This window comes from Anabrus simplex, chromosome 1 (assembly GCF_040414725.1).
Source record: "Anabrus simplex isolate iqAnaSimp1 chromosome 1, ASM4041472v1, whole genome shotgun sequence".
Classification (NCBI taxonomy): Eukaryota; Metazoa; Arthropoda; class Insecta; order Orthoptera; family Tettigoniidae; genus Anabrus; species Anabrus simplex.
The window spans coordinates 1,187,103,509-1,187,119,656 of NC_090265.1; the positions used below are offsets into that span (position 1 = coordinate 1,187,103,509).

Genomic DNA, 16,148 nt, shown 5'->3' on the forward strand with positions numbered 1-16,148 from the left:
AGATAGTGGGTTCGAACTCCACTGTCGGCGGCCCTGGTCTTCCGTGGTTTCCCATTTTCACACCAGGCAAATGCTGGGGCTGTACCTTAATTAAGGCCACGGTCGCTTTCTTCCCACTCCTAACCCTTTCCTATCCCATCGTCGCCATAAGACCTATCTGTGTCGGTGCGACGTAAAGCAACTTGCAAAAAAAAAAAAAAAAAAAAAAAAAAAAAAGAGTTAACTTCGCAGGAGTTGTAGCAACCAATAGATATACATACTGTATGCATTTCCTGTGTTTGCATGTTTTTTGAGTTCCCAAACACAATATATTGGTATTCTAGTCTATTAGATAGCTGATTGTATATATTATAGGCACCTCGCCATTCCAAATTGTGCGAATCACGGTAGAGCCACTCCCTTGGAACGCTTTAGTACCTGTTGCGTTAGTTTGCGACAGTCACTGTGTCGAACTGGTTGATGTGCCTTACCGTCCGAAGTGGTGAGACGCTGTACACAAGACTGTGTTCATATGTGTGCAAATGTGTTAAGGGTTAATGTTATTATTGTTTACATGAGTGTCTTACACATACCTACGTTAACTGGCAAGTATTCAAGAAAAGATTGCGTGTTCGTCTTGAAAGAGTATTGCCTTTATTTCCGTTTCCTCTGTTCTGCTTTATGTTTTGTTCGAGTGAACTTCCATTTTGTAATATCTTCTATTTATCAGTCATCAGTAATCACTGATCTGCATTTAATGCTGTCACCTAGGTGGCAGATTCCTTATCAAGTGCTTACGTCATTTTTTCTTAAATTATTTAAAGGAACTTGAAAATCTGTCGAACACTTAATTTGATAAATTATTTCATTCCCTAATTCATCTTCCTATAAATTAATATTTTCCCCAACTGTCCTCTCGAGTTCCAACCTTATCGTCATATTATGGAATTTCCTACTTTCAAAAGGTTCACTAAATACCTGTCGTCTAGTAATGTCATTCCACCGGGCGAGTTGGCCGAGCGCGTAGAGGCGCGCGGCTGTGAGCTTGCATCCGGGAGATAGTAGGTTCGAATCCCACTATCGGCAGCCCTGAAAATGGTTTTCCGTGGTTTCCCATTTTCACACCAGGAAAATGCTGGGGCTGTACCTTAATTAAGGCCACGGCCTTTCCTGTCCCATCGTCGCCATAAGACCTGTCGGTGCGACGTAAAGCCCCTAGCAAAAAAAAATATTTTAAAAAAGTAATGTCATTCCACGCCGTCTCTTTATTGACAGTTCAGCGTTTGCAACTTTTCGTAAGCTGCCCCTGTGGATCAGTGGTAGAGTGTCGGCCTCCGGATCTCAAGATAGCGGGTTCAAATGCGGCAGAGGTAGTCGGATTTTGAAGGACGGCAGAAAGTCCTTCAACGCTCCATGTCGAACGATGTTGGCATGTAAAAAATCTCTGGTGGCACATTTGATGTTAATACGACAAAATTAAATAAACCTCAGCCATAGGCGCCCAAGGGAGATCCGGTTTACTCTCTCTGCCATCTACAGTAGTAGGCCTAGAGTAAAACAAAACGTTCGAAATTGACGAGCGGACAAACAGATGGCGTCGAATTAAAATGTCTGCACCCGGTAGCTGAAGCCATACGAATATTATTATTATTATTATTATTATTATTATTATTATTATTATTATTATTATTATTATTATTATTATTATTATTACCGGTATTTAACATTTTCGTAGCACTACTCCTATGTCGGAAATCACCCCTAACAAATCGAAAGTTGTTTATGTAGAAATGTTATGTAACCCACATGCTGTTGTAACACTATTGGTAAATGAAGTGACAGAGAACTACGAAGCGGAAGAAATGGCTCCGACATACATTGATAGGTGAACTGCAAGGAGCTGTATGCACTTTTGCATCAACTAATAGACATACAGTCTGTTACAAGCGTTTCTTGTGTACACATCTCACTTTCGAAATATCTGGCATATATCCTTATTGTAAACAGTCTATTCTGTAGTTGATTGTATACATTATAAGCGTCCCCACCCCAACTTCCCATCGCTCCATCGGAATCTACGGGCAGTTGCGAAACTCAATACCTTACACACACTGTCCTTGAACTAAAATCCTTTTAAACTGAAAGTTTCGTCGAGATTCTCGTTGGGAACTCCTCAGCTCTACCTTGAAAGTACTGCACAGTGCTACAAACAGTATCGCTTATTTGAATATGCATTTTCAAGGAACGAACCTATCGTCATCAGTCAACATTTTCCTCACTTCATCACTGTTTCTCCAACTAGGTCTCTTTGCTTCCTGTTTCTGGTTATCTTGAGAAGTACTGTTACTCAACTTGCGATTTCGGAAATACAGGAACGCAAAAACAGCACTCAAAATAATCCCAACACTCGCTACAACACCAAGCACTATAACTATCGTGCTTCCGAACCCAGCAGTTTCAACCGCACCAGACGTTGGTAACACTGGGATATCTGTTGTTTTCGTAATACTTGTAGGTAATGAAGTAGAGATTGTAGTAGTCACTTCCGATTGCTTTATTGTTGGGGATGTCGTGGTAGTAGTTCTTTCTGTTGTTGTTGTCGACGATGTTGAAGATTTTGATGTCGATTTGGCACCTGTTGCTGTTGTTGTTGCTGCTGCTGTTGTTGTTGTTGCTGCTGCTGTTGTTGTTGTTGCTGCTGTTGTTGGTGGTGGTCCTGAAGTTATTTCCTCTATTATTTCCGTTGAGACATAAATTTCGGCAGCATCTGCAACATCAAATATTACACCATAATATTACTATTAATTACTGGAACATAATAACATGAATAAAAACTTTTTGAAGGAAGGTTGAATTTTGCATGTAATAATTTTCCGAGAGATGTATTGAATATAACTTATTTACTTCCAAATGCATGGGTTGCTATTACGAAAGAGCTGGTTACAGAGGAAATATTTACGGTGTGCTTTAGATAATCCACTAATGCGAAGTGTAGATTTGATTTCTTACAGTAACAGTGATTGGGAATTATTATAAGTTAGGGGGAGGGACAAAATCTACAGACAAGGAAAAGTACCCGGGTTTGTAGGATATAGTGTGCGGGAGGGGGGGTATACATCAAAACTGGAAAAACATACAAATGGTACGTTTCTTGATGCTCTTTGAGCGAATATCGACAGAGAGGTGAGGTTGACAATTTATCAATTTAAGTTCGGTATTAATAGTTTTTTTAAGATTTTTATACAATAAAACTTTCACCAATTTAATAGAAGTACGGTGTGATTATACAATAATAATAATTATTTCGTGTGACTATCTCTATGCGAGTGTAGCCGCAGACCCTCCGATGAGGGTGGGCGGCATCTGCCATGAGCAGGTAACTGCGTTTTATTGTGGTGGAGGATAGTGTTATGTGTGGTGTGTGAGTTGCAGGGATGTTGGGGACAGCACGAACACACCCATTCCCCGGACCAGTGGAATTAACCACTGAAGGTTAAAATCCCCGACCCGGCCGAGAATCGAACCCGCGACCCTCTGAACCGAAGGCCAGTACGCTGACCATTCAGCCATAGAGTCGGATATTATACAATTAAACTAACAGACACTAAAGAGAATGCTGGACTGAAGAATGCATGCGGAAAGCAGGTGAATCAGACCTCAGTACCGTGGCAACGGCAAACAAATATACCACTGTTACCCTTCCTCTCAGCACATACAAAGTCTCCACTACTTGCTGTGGTGCTATACAAATCGATATTTTGTACGTATTTCCGCTAATAATTTTATTGATAATTAAATAAAATAAAGGAAAGAATTTTCTGATAAGGCAACAGGGCTTTACAATTTCTTTTAATAATTCCTATAATTCCTAGTTTCAGACGGCTAAAATGGAATAACTCCACAAGGTGATCCCCAACCCACTTGACCCCGCTGATCACCGCTACGGTACCGATTTCTGAAAATCTGCAGTGAGTTCTTCTGTGTCAATAGTCCTACGTCTTGAACAACCTGCTTACTTACACCAAATTTCTCACAAGAATCACAAAATAATTTGGAGATTGTTCCCCAACATCACATTAGAAGCCTTATAACTGTAACCTTTCTGTTTGAAATAATTAGCCATGGGCTCATAAATCATCTTTTATCTTGGCCCACTGGCAATAGTTGATGTTATTACTTCCAAATCGAACTGTGAGATCACTGATGAAGCCTGATCTTGTTTCCTTGTCGATTACTAGCATGTGCACGAAGATTTGTTCCAGTTACGGAAAGTTCAAATAAATAATTGAGATTTATTTCACAATGGTTGTGAACTAATTATACAGTGAATGGCAAGAAATTGGTATACCTGCCCTTCACCTCACATGGTGTTCAATTGTTTTAATCCCATTTCCATGAAACAATGAGAAACTAAATTACGTGCTCGTCTATACAAAGACTGTCAGATGAAAATATGTATTATATTTTAGTGATACAGTTTTAATCCTACTGTAAAAATATTATATGAGAAGAAAATAAAACCTTTGTAAACTTCGTGACATAAAAAATTATCTGAAAATATGTGAGTCCCCAAGAACAAGCACGACGAAAGAAAGGGCGTACATTATCCTAGAGATTTCTTGGCTACTTAATACACGGAAATTTGGCTAAACTTTGCTAATAAAAAGTCGCGTTTCTATATATTTAGATACAAGCTGTCCTACACGCTTACATACTAGAATTACGCAAGTTTATTGGCAAATTATTCATCGGTCAAATATGTACCTAGACAAGAAATTTTTTTTTTTTTTTTTGCTAGGGGCTTTACGTCGCACCGACACAGATAGGTCTTATGGCGACGATGGGATGGGAAAGGCCTAGGAGTTGGAAGGAAGCGGCCGTGGCCTTAATTAAGGTACAGCCCCAGCATTTGCCTGGTGTGAAAATGGGAAACCACGGAAAACCATCTTCAGGGCTGCCGATAGTGGGATTCGAACCTACTATCTCCCGGATGCAAGCTCACAGCCGCGCGCCTCTACGCGCACGGCCAACTCGCCCGGTACAAGAAATATTAACGTAGAATACGTTTATTCTGAGGACCTACTGTAGTTGGTGAAAAGCGACACACGGAGCGACATTAACAGCCGACAGGTCAAATATGTACCTAGACAAGAAATATTAACGTACAACAAGTTTACGTTTATTCTGAGGACCTACTGTACTTGGTGAAAAGCGACACACGGAGCGACATTAACAGCCGACAGGTCAAATATGTACCTAGACAAGAAATATTAACGTACAACAAGTTTACGTTTATTCTGAGGACCTACTGTACTTGGTGAAAAGCGATGGCGCAGGCATGTACTCTGCCATGGTCATAGTTATCATAAACTATTGTTAGGTGTAACTTCACAGTGTGAAAAATAAGCCTATAAATATACACTAACTGTCACCCGGTCAAACGATTACAAAGGCTCCATATTTCCTGAAGTACATCACCTTATAAAATAGTAGGTATACATCGTGTCGGATTACATTGTACAGACTTCAGCGTCATATGTGCACTATCCGTGCGCCTTCCGAAAATCCTTTCTCTTCTTATCACAGACATTAGACCCTCGTGGTACGTACACGGTGCTCATAGCCTCGATGTCCAAAGCCTATCAGTAAAATTCCAGTACCACCACCTGGATTTCCTGTCTTAGTAATTTCTGTCTTGATTCGAAGAATAAGAAATTTATTTCTCGTTTGAGATACCGGAATGGTATGTTATGGTCGTTATGTCACTGTGACTTCCCCTAGCCGCTGGGCAAGTAGGGGTGACAGATGCACATGCCAGACCACGTCCTGTACTCGAAAACCAGTCTAGGGTACTCTGTAAGAAGTAAACGTAATCCTTATCGACGTATCCACTCTTGTATCTTCTTATGTTGCCGCCGAGTGCTATTTTGTAATCGTACAAACATTTTTTCTATTAATGTAATTATTTTGTTATTCGGATTTGAAGATTTGCACCAGACTAGACAGGCGATGCCAGTTTATCTTTATTGAAATCTGGGTGTTTCGCAATTTCTGCAGCCTCTCGAATGATTGTAAACTAGGAATGATCTAATAGAGAAAAGAAGACCAAAACTGGCTGAGGCAATGGACTGCGACAACACAGAATAAAGTTTCTATACACAGAGTGTTTCAGTGAATGCGTGCCAAACGGAAACTGGTAATGGAGACCGCTACACCGAGTATTTTGACATAGGGAACATGTGGTCTATGAGGCCAGACAAAGGTGATATTATTATTATTATTATTATTATTATTATTATTATTATTATTATTATTATTATTATTATTATTATTATTTATTTTCCTTAAATTGTACATGTACAATTTAGGGGTGGTATATGGAGAAAGGGCAAGCCCCACATACACGGAAGTGCCTCCATCTCCACATGTGTACATAAACTCTACTGAATATTTACATACAAACTTATGTAGACAATTTTACATTTACATATTTACACTACAAACACTGTACCCTTAGAATAATAATTATCTTGATTTATCCTGAAAATATTAGAGTAAGAACACCCAGCCATTTATACTCTCACTCAGACCCCTGTATACACACTCATTCACAACCACTCACACACGCGCACGCATACACATTCGCCCATATACACCTGTACTTGCACCCATCCTTCTTGCAATTCTAATTTATACAAGTTATATACATCACATATAGGTTTATATTTACATATACATTTTCTTTACTTCGCGGAGGAAGTGAGGAAGAGGAAGTAGCTTTACCTCAGATGGTATAAGGTTCCACGTACGAGCAGCCCTTGAGTAAAACCCATTTAAATATGAGGTTGTTCTAGCGAAGGGAGGGACAAGAGTAACTCCTTGGCCTCTTTTAACAGAGCGGTAATTGAGTTGCAGGCGGTGGGAAGGGAAGAGGTGTGTGTTATCTGTCAGGGATTTCCTATGGAAGGCTACATCTATTTGTGTACATAACGAGTTCACTGGTGGCAATGACCTGGCTGTGTTTAAGGGGATGTGTTTGTTAATTAAACGTTCTGCTCGTCGCTGGATACCTTCTAGTTTCCTCATATTTTCCGTTGTAGTTGGGTGCCACGAAGGAAGGCCATATAATAGTATGGGCCGCACAAGGGAAATATAAGCCGTTCGTAGGGCTTTACTTCTTCCTCCCGAGAGACATCTACGGACGAAACCTAGCGCCCGGTATGCCTTACACCTCACTTCCTCCACGTGTTTATTCCATTTCAGATTGTCCGTAATGTGAATACCGAGCCGTCTAATGGAGTTAGAAGTCGGCAGTTGGATTCCACATAGAGTAGGTTGGTTCTGGAGTGGTTGTTTAGCTCTGCTTAGTCTTATATATTTACACTTCTTAATATTTATATACAATCTATTTACCTCACACCACAGAGCTATACTATCCAGATCCGATTGGAATTGTACAATATCATCACTGTTTTTCATGGCTCTGTAAATGACTGTGTCATCGGCATACTGCGCCATGGTCGAATGTACACAATCCGGTAAGTCGAGAGCATAAATCGTGTACAGGAGGGGCCCTATCACACTGCCCTGAATTACTCCAGAAGTAATTGTGGTTTGGTCTGATTTGGCTCCTCCGTACACAACACATTGCGTTCGAACCGGCAAAAATGACCTCAACCATGACAGCAGTTTACCCTGAATGCCGTAGTTGCTAAGTTTTAACAGAAGTCTTTGATGTGACACCTGGTCAAAAGCTTTGCTCCAGTCCAGAGTCACACAGTCTATTTGTGAGACATCAGTCTGCTCCAAAGAGAACTGCCAGTCATCAATGACTTTTGTTAGAAGTGTTGTGCAGGATTTTCCCGGAATGAAGCCGTGCTGGTTTGAGTTCAGCAGGTTTCTCTCCTTGAGAAAATCCAACATACATTTAGCAACTAGACGTTCCATACATTTACAGACCCCTGATGTTATAGAAACTGGGCGGTAATCATCTACGTTTTCCTTATCTCCATCTTTGAAAACTGGCACTACGTTGGCTTCTTTCCACTCCAAAGGTACAGACCCGGTATTAATGGAATAGTTGAAGAGAGCGCAAAGCGAGGGCGCCAAGGCGACTGCACAATTCTTGAGAATTCTTGCTGGCACTCGGTCCGGCCCGGTCGCGGCATGAGGTCTTGTTTTCAGAAGGCTCTCCTTTACTTCATTCGTTGATAAATACAGGTTGGTTAGAGGGAAGAGAGGGGTAGATGTTGTCCTTGAATATAGCATGTTCTCTTCCTCAGTAGGGACGGAGAAGTTACTTTTAAATTTCCTGTTGAAGGTGTCTGCAATTTCTTGTGGTGTGGAGACTGCCGTACCGTTATGTTTAAATACAGATGGAGCTCTGTTGCAACCTTTACTTCTGAGAAGGGCCCAGAGTTCCTTGGAGTTGGTGTTGAGACTGTGGATGTAAGAATCTCTGATAGATTGTTTAGCCTTGTTCCTAGCCAGCCTGTATTTCTCCCACTCATAATCGGTTGGATTTCTTTTCCATTTCTGGTACAGGCGGTCCCTTCTTCGAATTTCTCGCACTATCTCCTTGGTAATTCATGGAGATTTCCGTCTGCTGGTTATATTTACTGTTGGTGTGGTTTCTTCTACGCATTGAAAGAAAATTTTCTTCCAGTCGTTCCATATCTTGTTTATGTCAGTACTGCCGCTGAAATCTGAGGTGAGAACGGGGAGGCGGTTGGATAGTAAAGTGGATAGATCGTTCCAGTTTGTTCGGGAAAAATTATAAACTGTTCTGGTATGGAGTTTGGGGGATGGTTTTATATGGGTCAGTGTTGCGAGGATTGCCTGATGGTCACAGAATCCAGGAATAGTATTAAGAGATTGGACGGACCGTGGTATATTACTTAGGAAAAGATCAAGGGTTGAACGTGTTGTTTGCGTAATACGCGTGGCTTCGAACATTAATTGATGAAGGAATAAATCATAGAAAGCGGAAAGGAATTTATTGGCGATGGGGTTATTTGGAACAGGTGCAGCATTTCTGGACCACTTAATTTCTAAGTTGAAATCACCGACAATATAAATGGCATCGTAATTTTGTTGTACATGTTGCGCACGCTCGAGAGAGAGGATTAGTTCATCGTTCATTTCCGGCGACGACTTAGGGGCGCGATAAATTGATCCAATAAGGAATTTGCGTTTGTTGCACGTCACTTCCACCCACAGTGCTTCGGCTGCTGTCTCCAGGTGATGAACTCGAGTTGGATTACATTCTGGCTTGGCTGCAATTAGAACTCCCCCTGCAGAGCGGTGGGTTCGGTCCTTACGGAACAATATCAGCGAGTCAGGGAACACTTCTGAGTCATTAATTTTGCTGGACAACCACGTCTCATTGACACACACGATGGTCGGGTCAAGGCTTTCAAGCGATGCGTGGATATTTTGTAACCGTCCAGGTCGCATAATACTGCGCGCATTGAAGGCAAAAAGTGATATATTTTTATTTACATATGTACATTTAGAATTATTCACTAAGTCACTGGGCGTATCACTGGTAACTGTAAAGAACGAGTCTGATAACAGCGGCATTTCACACTTCCAGCATAACCATGTACGGGAACCGTTCTTTATTTTTCCGAATTCAGACACTGAGACTTTTGCGCAGGTTCTATGGCCTTTTAGCGAGCAATTGTTACAGTGGACAAATAATTGATTCCTCCTACCACTATTTCCGCAAATTGTGCACTGTTGTGGACCCGGGTTTAGTTCGATGTCCCCACTTAGGGCAAGTGCCAAGCACAGCAGTGGCTGATTATCTACAGGCAGTCTGACAACACCGCTCCCGTCCCTTCGCCGAGGCTGCCATCCCCAGACTTTCAGCACTGCACCACGTCAAACCGTTAAGACTACATTTTTCACTCACCAATAGTTTTTCCAATAGAATTATGTTTTCCAGGTATCCAGGAGGGTTATCTGAAGCGATTGTAGCACTTTTGGAGTATCGCACTGCACTCTTTACCACCAAAAATATAATAATACTACGCATAACACTCAGCGTCACTTCTGCACACGCCGCTATCTTGTCTTTGGACGTAAACGTTTGTAACACGAATAAGGTGACCTGAGAAGTTAGTTATATTTATTGAAAATGAAAATTCACAGATCGTTATCTGTTATTCGAACTACCGAGCTCGATAGCTGCAGTCGCTTAAGTGCGGCCAGTATCAAGTAATCGGAAGATAGTGGGTTCGAGCCCCACTGTCGGCAGCCCTGAAGATGGTTTTCCGTGGTTTCCCATTTTCACACCAGGCAAATGCCGGGGCTGTACCTTAATTAAGGCCACGGCCGCTTCCTTCCAATTCCTAGGCCGTCCCTACCCCATCGTCGCCATAAGACATGTCTGTGTCGGTGCGACGTAAAGCAAATAGAAAAAAAAAGTTATTCGAACGAGTCGGAAATGGAATAAATGAAGCCCTCATCTAGTGGTGACGATAGAAATCGCTGGCATATGATACCCTTCCTAGACACAGACATGGACATGGTTGCCAGGACTGATGCCGCATATGATGGTGATACGCAGCATGCCCAGGATCTTCGAACGGGTGCGGCAGAATCTGGTACGCCGTTGTATCGAGGTTGGTGACCGTCACTTTGAGCAACTGTTATGAGTTTATACTGTACACACCGATGCATTAACTCTGGTCCGTTCATGGCATAGTCGTTACCTGTGTAATTAGTGTACGCATTTACTGTCCATAAACAATAACCACTCACGATACCTTATTTGTGTTACACATGTTCGCGTCCGTATTATCTCTGGCTGGCCTCGCAGACCCTACGTCGAAATAGTCAGTGTAGCGGACCCTATTACCAGTTTACGTTTGGCTCGCTTTCATTGAACCGCCTGTGCTCATTAATGTGTATGACGAATAAAAGTTACCGAGCGAGTTGGCCGTGCGGTCAGAGTGCGCAGCTGTGAGCTTGCATTCGGGAGATAGTGAGTTCGATTCCCACTGTCGACAACCTGAATATGGTTTTCTGTGGTTCCCCATTTTCACATCAACCAAATGCTGTGGCTGTACCTTAATTAAAACCATGGCCACTTCGTTCCCACTCCCAACCCTTTCCTTTCCCTTCGTCTCCGTAAGACCTATCTGTGTCGGTGCGACGTAAAGCCAATTGAAAAAAAAAAGAAGAATAAAAGTAAGTTAAATGAGCAGTGTGAAGCTGTTTGATAGAACCCAGAAGAGCGTCTGAACGTATTTCCGTAAGTGAGAAAACTGCCAGCTTCCTCTATAAAGGCAATGAACTGCGACAACACACAATAAAGATGTTGTATATACAGAATGTTAGGGGTATACGTGCAGATATTTTGCGAGTCGGAAAGAAAAATACGTCTAAAAACATATGCTATATACCTTTTACATTATCCTATTAGTTTCCCCATAAATGAGTCGAATAATTCAGTAGCTAATGTGTTTTGAACGGCCGTAGTAGGAAACGCCGGTTATGGCATACTACCCTCGTGTAGTAGAGTACAATAGCAGAGTATAGATGTTGTTCAACCTGTTTGTTATGTCACTGTGCCTTCCCCTAGCCGCTGGGCAAGTCAGGGTGGTAGCAGCACATGCCAGACCACTTCCTGTACTCGAAACCCGGTATAGGGTACTCTGTGAGAAGTACACGTAATCCTTATCGACGTATCCACTCTCGTATCTTCTTATGTTCATGCCGAGTTCTATTTTGTACTCGTACAAACCTTTTTCTATAAATGTAATTATTGTGTTATTCGGATTTGTACGGACATATTCGTTGGTTGCAATGGAACTGAACTTATAACGTAATTCATAAACAATACTTAAGGTTAATTAGTTTTAAAATTGTCAAGCTTCAGGACTAAGTCCGGTAGAAATTTAGTCTTTACTTCTAGCTCCAGTTAAAACAGAATGTGATGCGAAATATCCGTGCCAGTGCATACATGCGAATCAAGTGTTGTGTGTGATTTATAAGACGTCAGTGGCATTACTCAGTAATCCAAGATGACAAAAATGAAGGGAAATAGTTAATGAGTTAATGAATAGTGCTGTTGTTGTGTCAGTCTATGTTGAATTTCTGATAACAGACAATGCGAGTTGTCTATACAATTTTCATAATATTTTCAGGTCAACGAAGGAACGGTGGACACTGAAAAAAAATGTTAACCATAGATTCAATGAAATTGTTATTCTGAACCCATCATTCACAGTCGTTGAAAGGGATACCTAAATTTACTAGCCAACCTAACCGCGAGGGTGTGAAAGGAGCATCCAGTTTTGCATTATTACTTGATGAGCACCCTGCGTCTTCTTCATGTTTCGTACCCACGGGACAAGAGCGCTGAAGTTGAATTGCAATCTCTTTGGGCAGGAAAGGATTCCAGATTTATAAGATCCTAGGGGAGAAGTTCGGATGGATTTGAGCATGCTCGTGGCTAATTTCTAAAATACGATAATTATCCAGATGCAGATTAAAACTTGGAATTGTCATGCAATCAAATCTCTATTCGCTGAAAATGGAAAGATTGTGCTAGACCGTGGGAAGAGTGGAAGCTACAAGTGTATGTCGTCATGGAGGGGGAAAAGTATTTATTCAACCCACGCTTCAGTGTTTTACACCATCGGGCTAGTTCGTGCGGTTAGAGGCGCGCGGCTGTGAGCTTGCATCCGGGAGATAGTGGGTTCGAATCCCACTGTCGGCAGCCCTGAAGACGGTTTACCTTGGTTTCCCATTTTCACACCAGGCAAATGCTGGGGCTGTACCTTAATTAAGGCTTCCAACTCCTAGGCCTTTCCTATTCCATCGTCGCCATAAGACCTATCTGTGTCGGCGCGGCGTAAAACCCCTAGCAAAAAAGTATTTTAGACCACTTGCAGGCAATTAAAATTATAAAATAATAATGTTCATATTCCTCGAATTTTTTCTGAACATTTGGGGATACCAACACCAGAGATGAGACCCGTGGGATAATTACATTTTGTAATGTGATGCAATCTTCTTACCACTTTTCGCGCGCCAAAAAGCAGATACCCATACTAAGAGTGACGAGGGAGGCCAGCGGCATTCCATCCTTGGTGGTGCGTGAGTCCAGGTCTGTGTCGCTCTGGGCCAATTATTTATGCGCGGGCGGTAAATTGAACATTCAAGATTGGTTATTAGTAACAGTGAAATACCAGCCGATGGTAAGAACTGGTGGAGTGTGAAATAAAATAAATACACATATTCGTGTGAATGTTAAATTTGCCCGCGTTTGGTGGTGATAAATTAACGGCGTATCTCGGCGCGGTAATATTAATGCAGTCCTTTTGCCTGTTAAATGTGTCGGATGGTGTAAATATTGAAATATGAATAAGAAGTGAATTGATAATAATGTATGTGTTGTAAATGTTCAGTGTTTCATGTTAATATTGCATAAAGGTAAGAGTATTCAAGAAGAAACGTCTGAGATAAATTTGCAGACTCACATATATTTGTTAAGTGTGTAGAATGTAAGAAAATAAAATTAAATAATGTTGTTAATTAAGAACCTCTGACAAGAAACGTGTGATGTTTGTGCAGTGTGTATCAACATGGTGTATGAAGCCTTAAGTGGGCGTACGGCGAATGGCAATGTCTGAGAACATGCCATCGTTCAGCAGAAATACAAGTGAGTGACATGATTTGTATCCTTTAAAGTGTATTTTGCATGGTTATATTCTGTGTAAATACGGGCCGAAGTTTCAGGCTGATAGTTTGTTGTTTTCCTTTGCTTTGGTTTAAATATTAAGCGCTGTGCGGCACAGAGATGTTATGAGAAATCTATGCACATTTTATGTTGAAATCCCAAAATGTCAAGCGATTACGTTAAATCAGCCTAAAGAAGGTATCGGGTAAAGATAAGATTTATTCCAGTCTATCGTAAAATGAATTTGTATGTCAGGGTTCCGTGTCAAAGCATAATGTAAAATATAGTTGAGTGTTGGGAAATTTCGGTTTTGTGGGTATCAAATAGAGACAGCATAATGTCTAAATTAAGTCAAGATCGGCGTGATTTTCCTATCATTTTAAGTTTGATATTCGCTAGAATTTCTTTTGGATAGTTACGTAATTTCAGTACGATGATGAATCCACGAAATAAGCCACGATTTTAAAATGAAATAGGAAAAAATGGTCAAGATAGGCCATATAACATTGTATAAGAAATTAATCTCCGATCATATAGACATCCAATACCTATGATGAGGAAAGATGAATCAGCAGATGTTAAAATAATTGAGTTCAGTTGGATTCCAGGATGGAAATGCCCCGAGGGAAAATCGAACTCAGGATGTGTTGATGCCGGGAAGAGGAAATGCCCCGAGAAAATAATGTGTTAGAATGCCGTGGGAGAATCGTTTGGTTTTAGGAGTCATGTGATCTCAGAAGGCTAGATGTTATGAGAGATAATTTCATCTGTAATGAATACATTATAATCTGGCTTGTTTCCATGTAGATTCACCGCAGGTAGAAAAACGACAGGTGGTACGGGATATGACTGACAAACCACTAGCGAGAAGGGTGAGATATTTTTAGAATACTGCGAGGGGTCAAAGAAGTAATTAAACCTCGTAAGTGATAGAGATGATATTTTGTATACTGGAGTAATGGTTTTTGAGCGGTGGAAAATTTTGTTACGGTGAAATCTTGACGCAATTAGTTGTTGTGGCAGTAGATTGTTAAAGTGTGTTGTGGCGAATTTATGGAATAGTACGGGTAAATGAAGGCACTCGTCTGTCACGCACCCACAATTGGGATTTTGATTTATAATTAATGGCCTCAGTTCTGGTTGTCTGAGGAAACATGGTTATTTGGAGTTTCACAGCTGTGGTCTGTTAAAGACGTAATGATTGCGGATAGACTCATACGTATTTTATTAATTGGTTAGTGGGCCACACGGATAGTTGTGAGTAATGTAAATAATTTTAGGGTTAAAAGAACATAACGATGCAGAAAGATCCTATCATGTCATTATATTCCATACCTTGTAACAGCAGATAATAAATCCACTAAGAGAGAGAGATCACTAGTTATAAAGTCAGCCTATGTTGATGATAGTTGTTTTAGCAACATTCATGAAATTAGTTAGATTGTTAGTTCAGTCTGCAATGATTAGTGTCCGGTTTAATTCAACATTCATGAATTAGGCTAGATAGTTGAGTCTACAATGATCAGTGTCCAGTTTATTTCCAACATTCATGAAATCAGTTAGATGGTTAGTTCAGTCTGCAATGATCAGTGTCAGGTTTATTTTCAACATTCATGAAATCAATTAGATGGTTAGTCAGTCTGCATTGATCATTGTCCGGTTTATTTTTAATGTTCATTACCTAAGTTAGATTGTTAGCTCCGTCTGCGAGGGCTTGTGATTAGTTTATTCTAGTGAGAATTAACATTTTGTGGATTATCGTCACACGATCAGTTCAGTCTGCGAAGATAGTCTGTCAGTTAAATTTTATTGGTATTGATCACTAAGGTTAAGTGTTTGTGATAAAATTTTATTTTGGTTTATGATAGCACTGGTCATAGTTTTTTAGTAACACATTTAAGTATAGCAGACTTTGGAACATATGGAAAGAGGTGATGCTGTTATTTTTAGTATTATGTATGGTTATAGTTCAGTATTTTTCTAATGATTTATGTTTTAGAGTGATCCCCGTCTTCTGAGGAGGAGGTTATGGGTGTTGTCTCCGTTTTCCTCATCTTGAATTAGTGGTTCTTCTTCTTCATGAAATGTTGTGTTGGGTTCCTTATGAGGGGTACGATGCGCATTGGTATCACCCAGATATCACAATAAAATTTGTCACAAATAGAACATAATAATTGCTTTTACACATATCAAGAGATAAATATCTGGAAAATTAAGAAATATTTCATTTTTGGAGTATATTATGTATGCGTACTTTACCACTTTACAAGTACATTTGGTGTTACACTCACAGTGACACACGTATGTCTTTTGTCTTACACTTTCAACAATTTCGTATGTGATATCTGTGGTCACTGAAGTTCTTTGCTTTCGTTTCATTGCTTCACTTGTCAATTACATCTTTTCATGAATTGTATCGCGATATGCAATATTTAATAGGCGACAAAATGGTATGGCCAATGTACATAAGAAAAAT

General features: G+C 40.5%; 1 protein-coding gene across 1 annotated transcript in view; it reads right to left on the bottom strand.

The window, feature by feature from the left end:
- Nucleotides 1–1,277: 1,277 nt before the first annotated feature.
- The window catches only part of LOC136877346 (uncharacterized), a 51,125-nt gene continuing 36,254 nt past the window's right edge, over nucleotides 1,278–16,148 (bottom strand). The window contains exon 2 of the mRNA XM_067151314.2: nucleotides 1,278–2,746. Coding sequence (XP_067007415.2) covers nucleotides 2,217–2,746 — 530 coding nt within the window. The 3' untranslated portion in view covers nucleotides 1,278–2,216. The remainder of the gene's footprint in view (nucleotides 2,747–16,148) is intronic.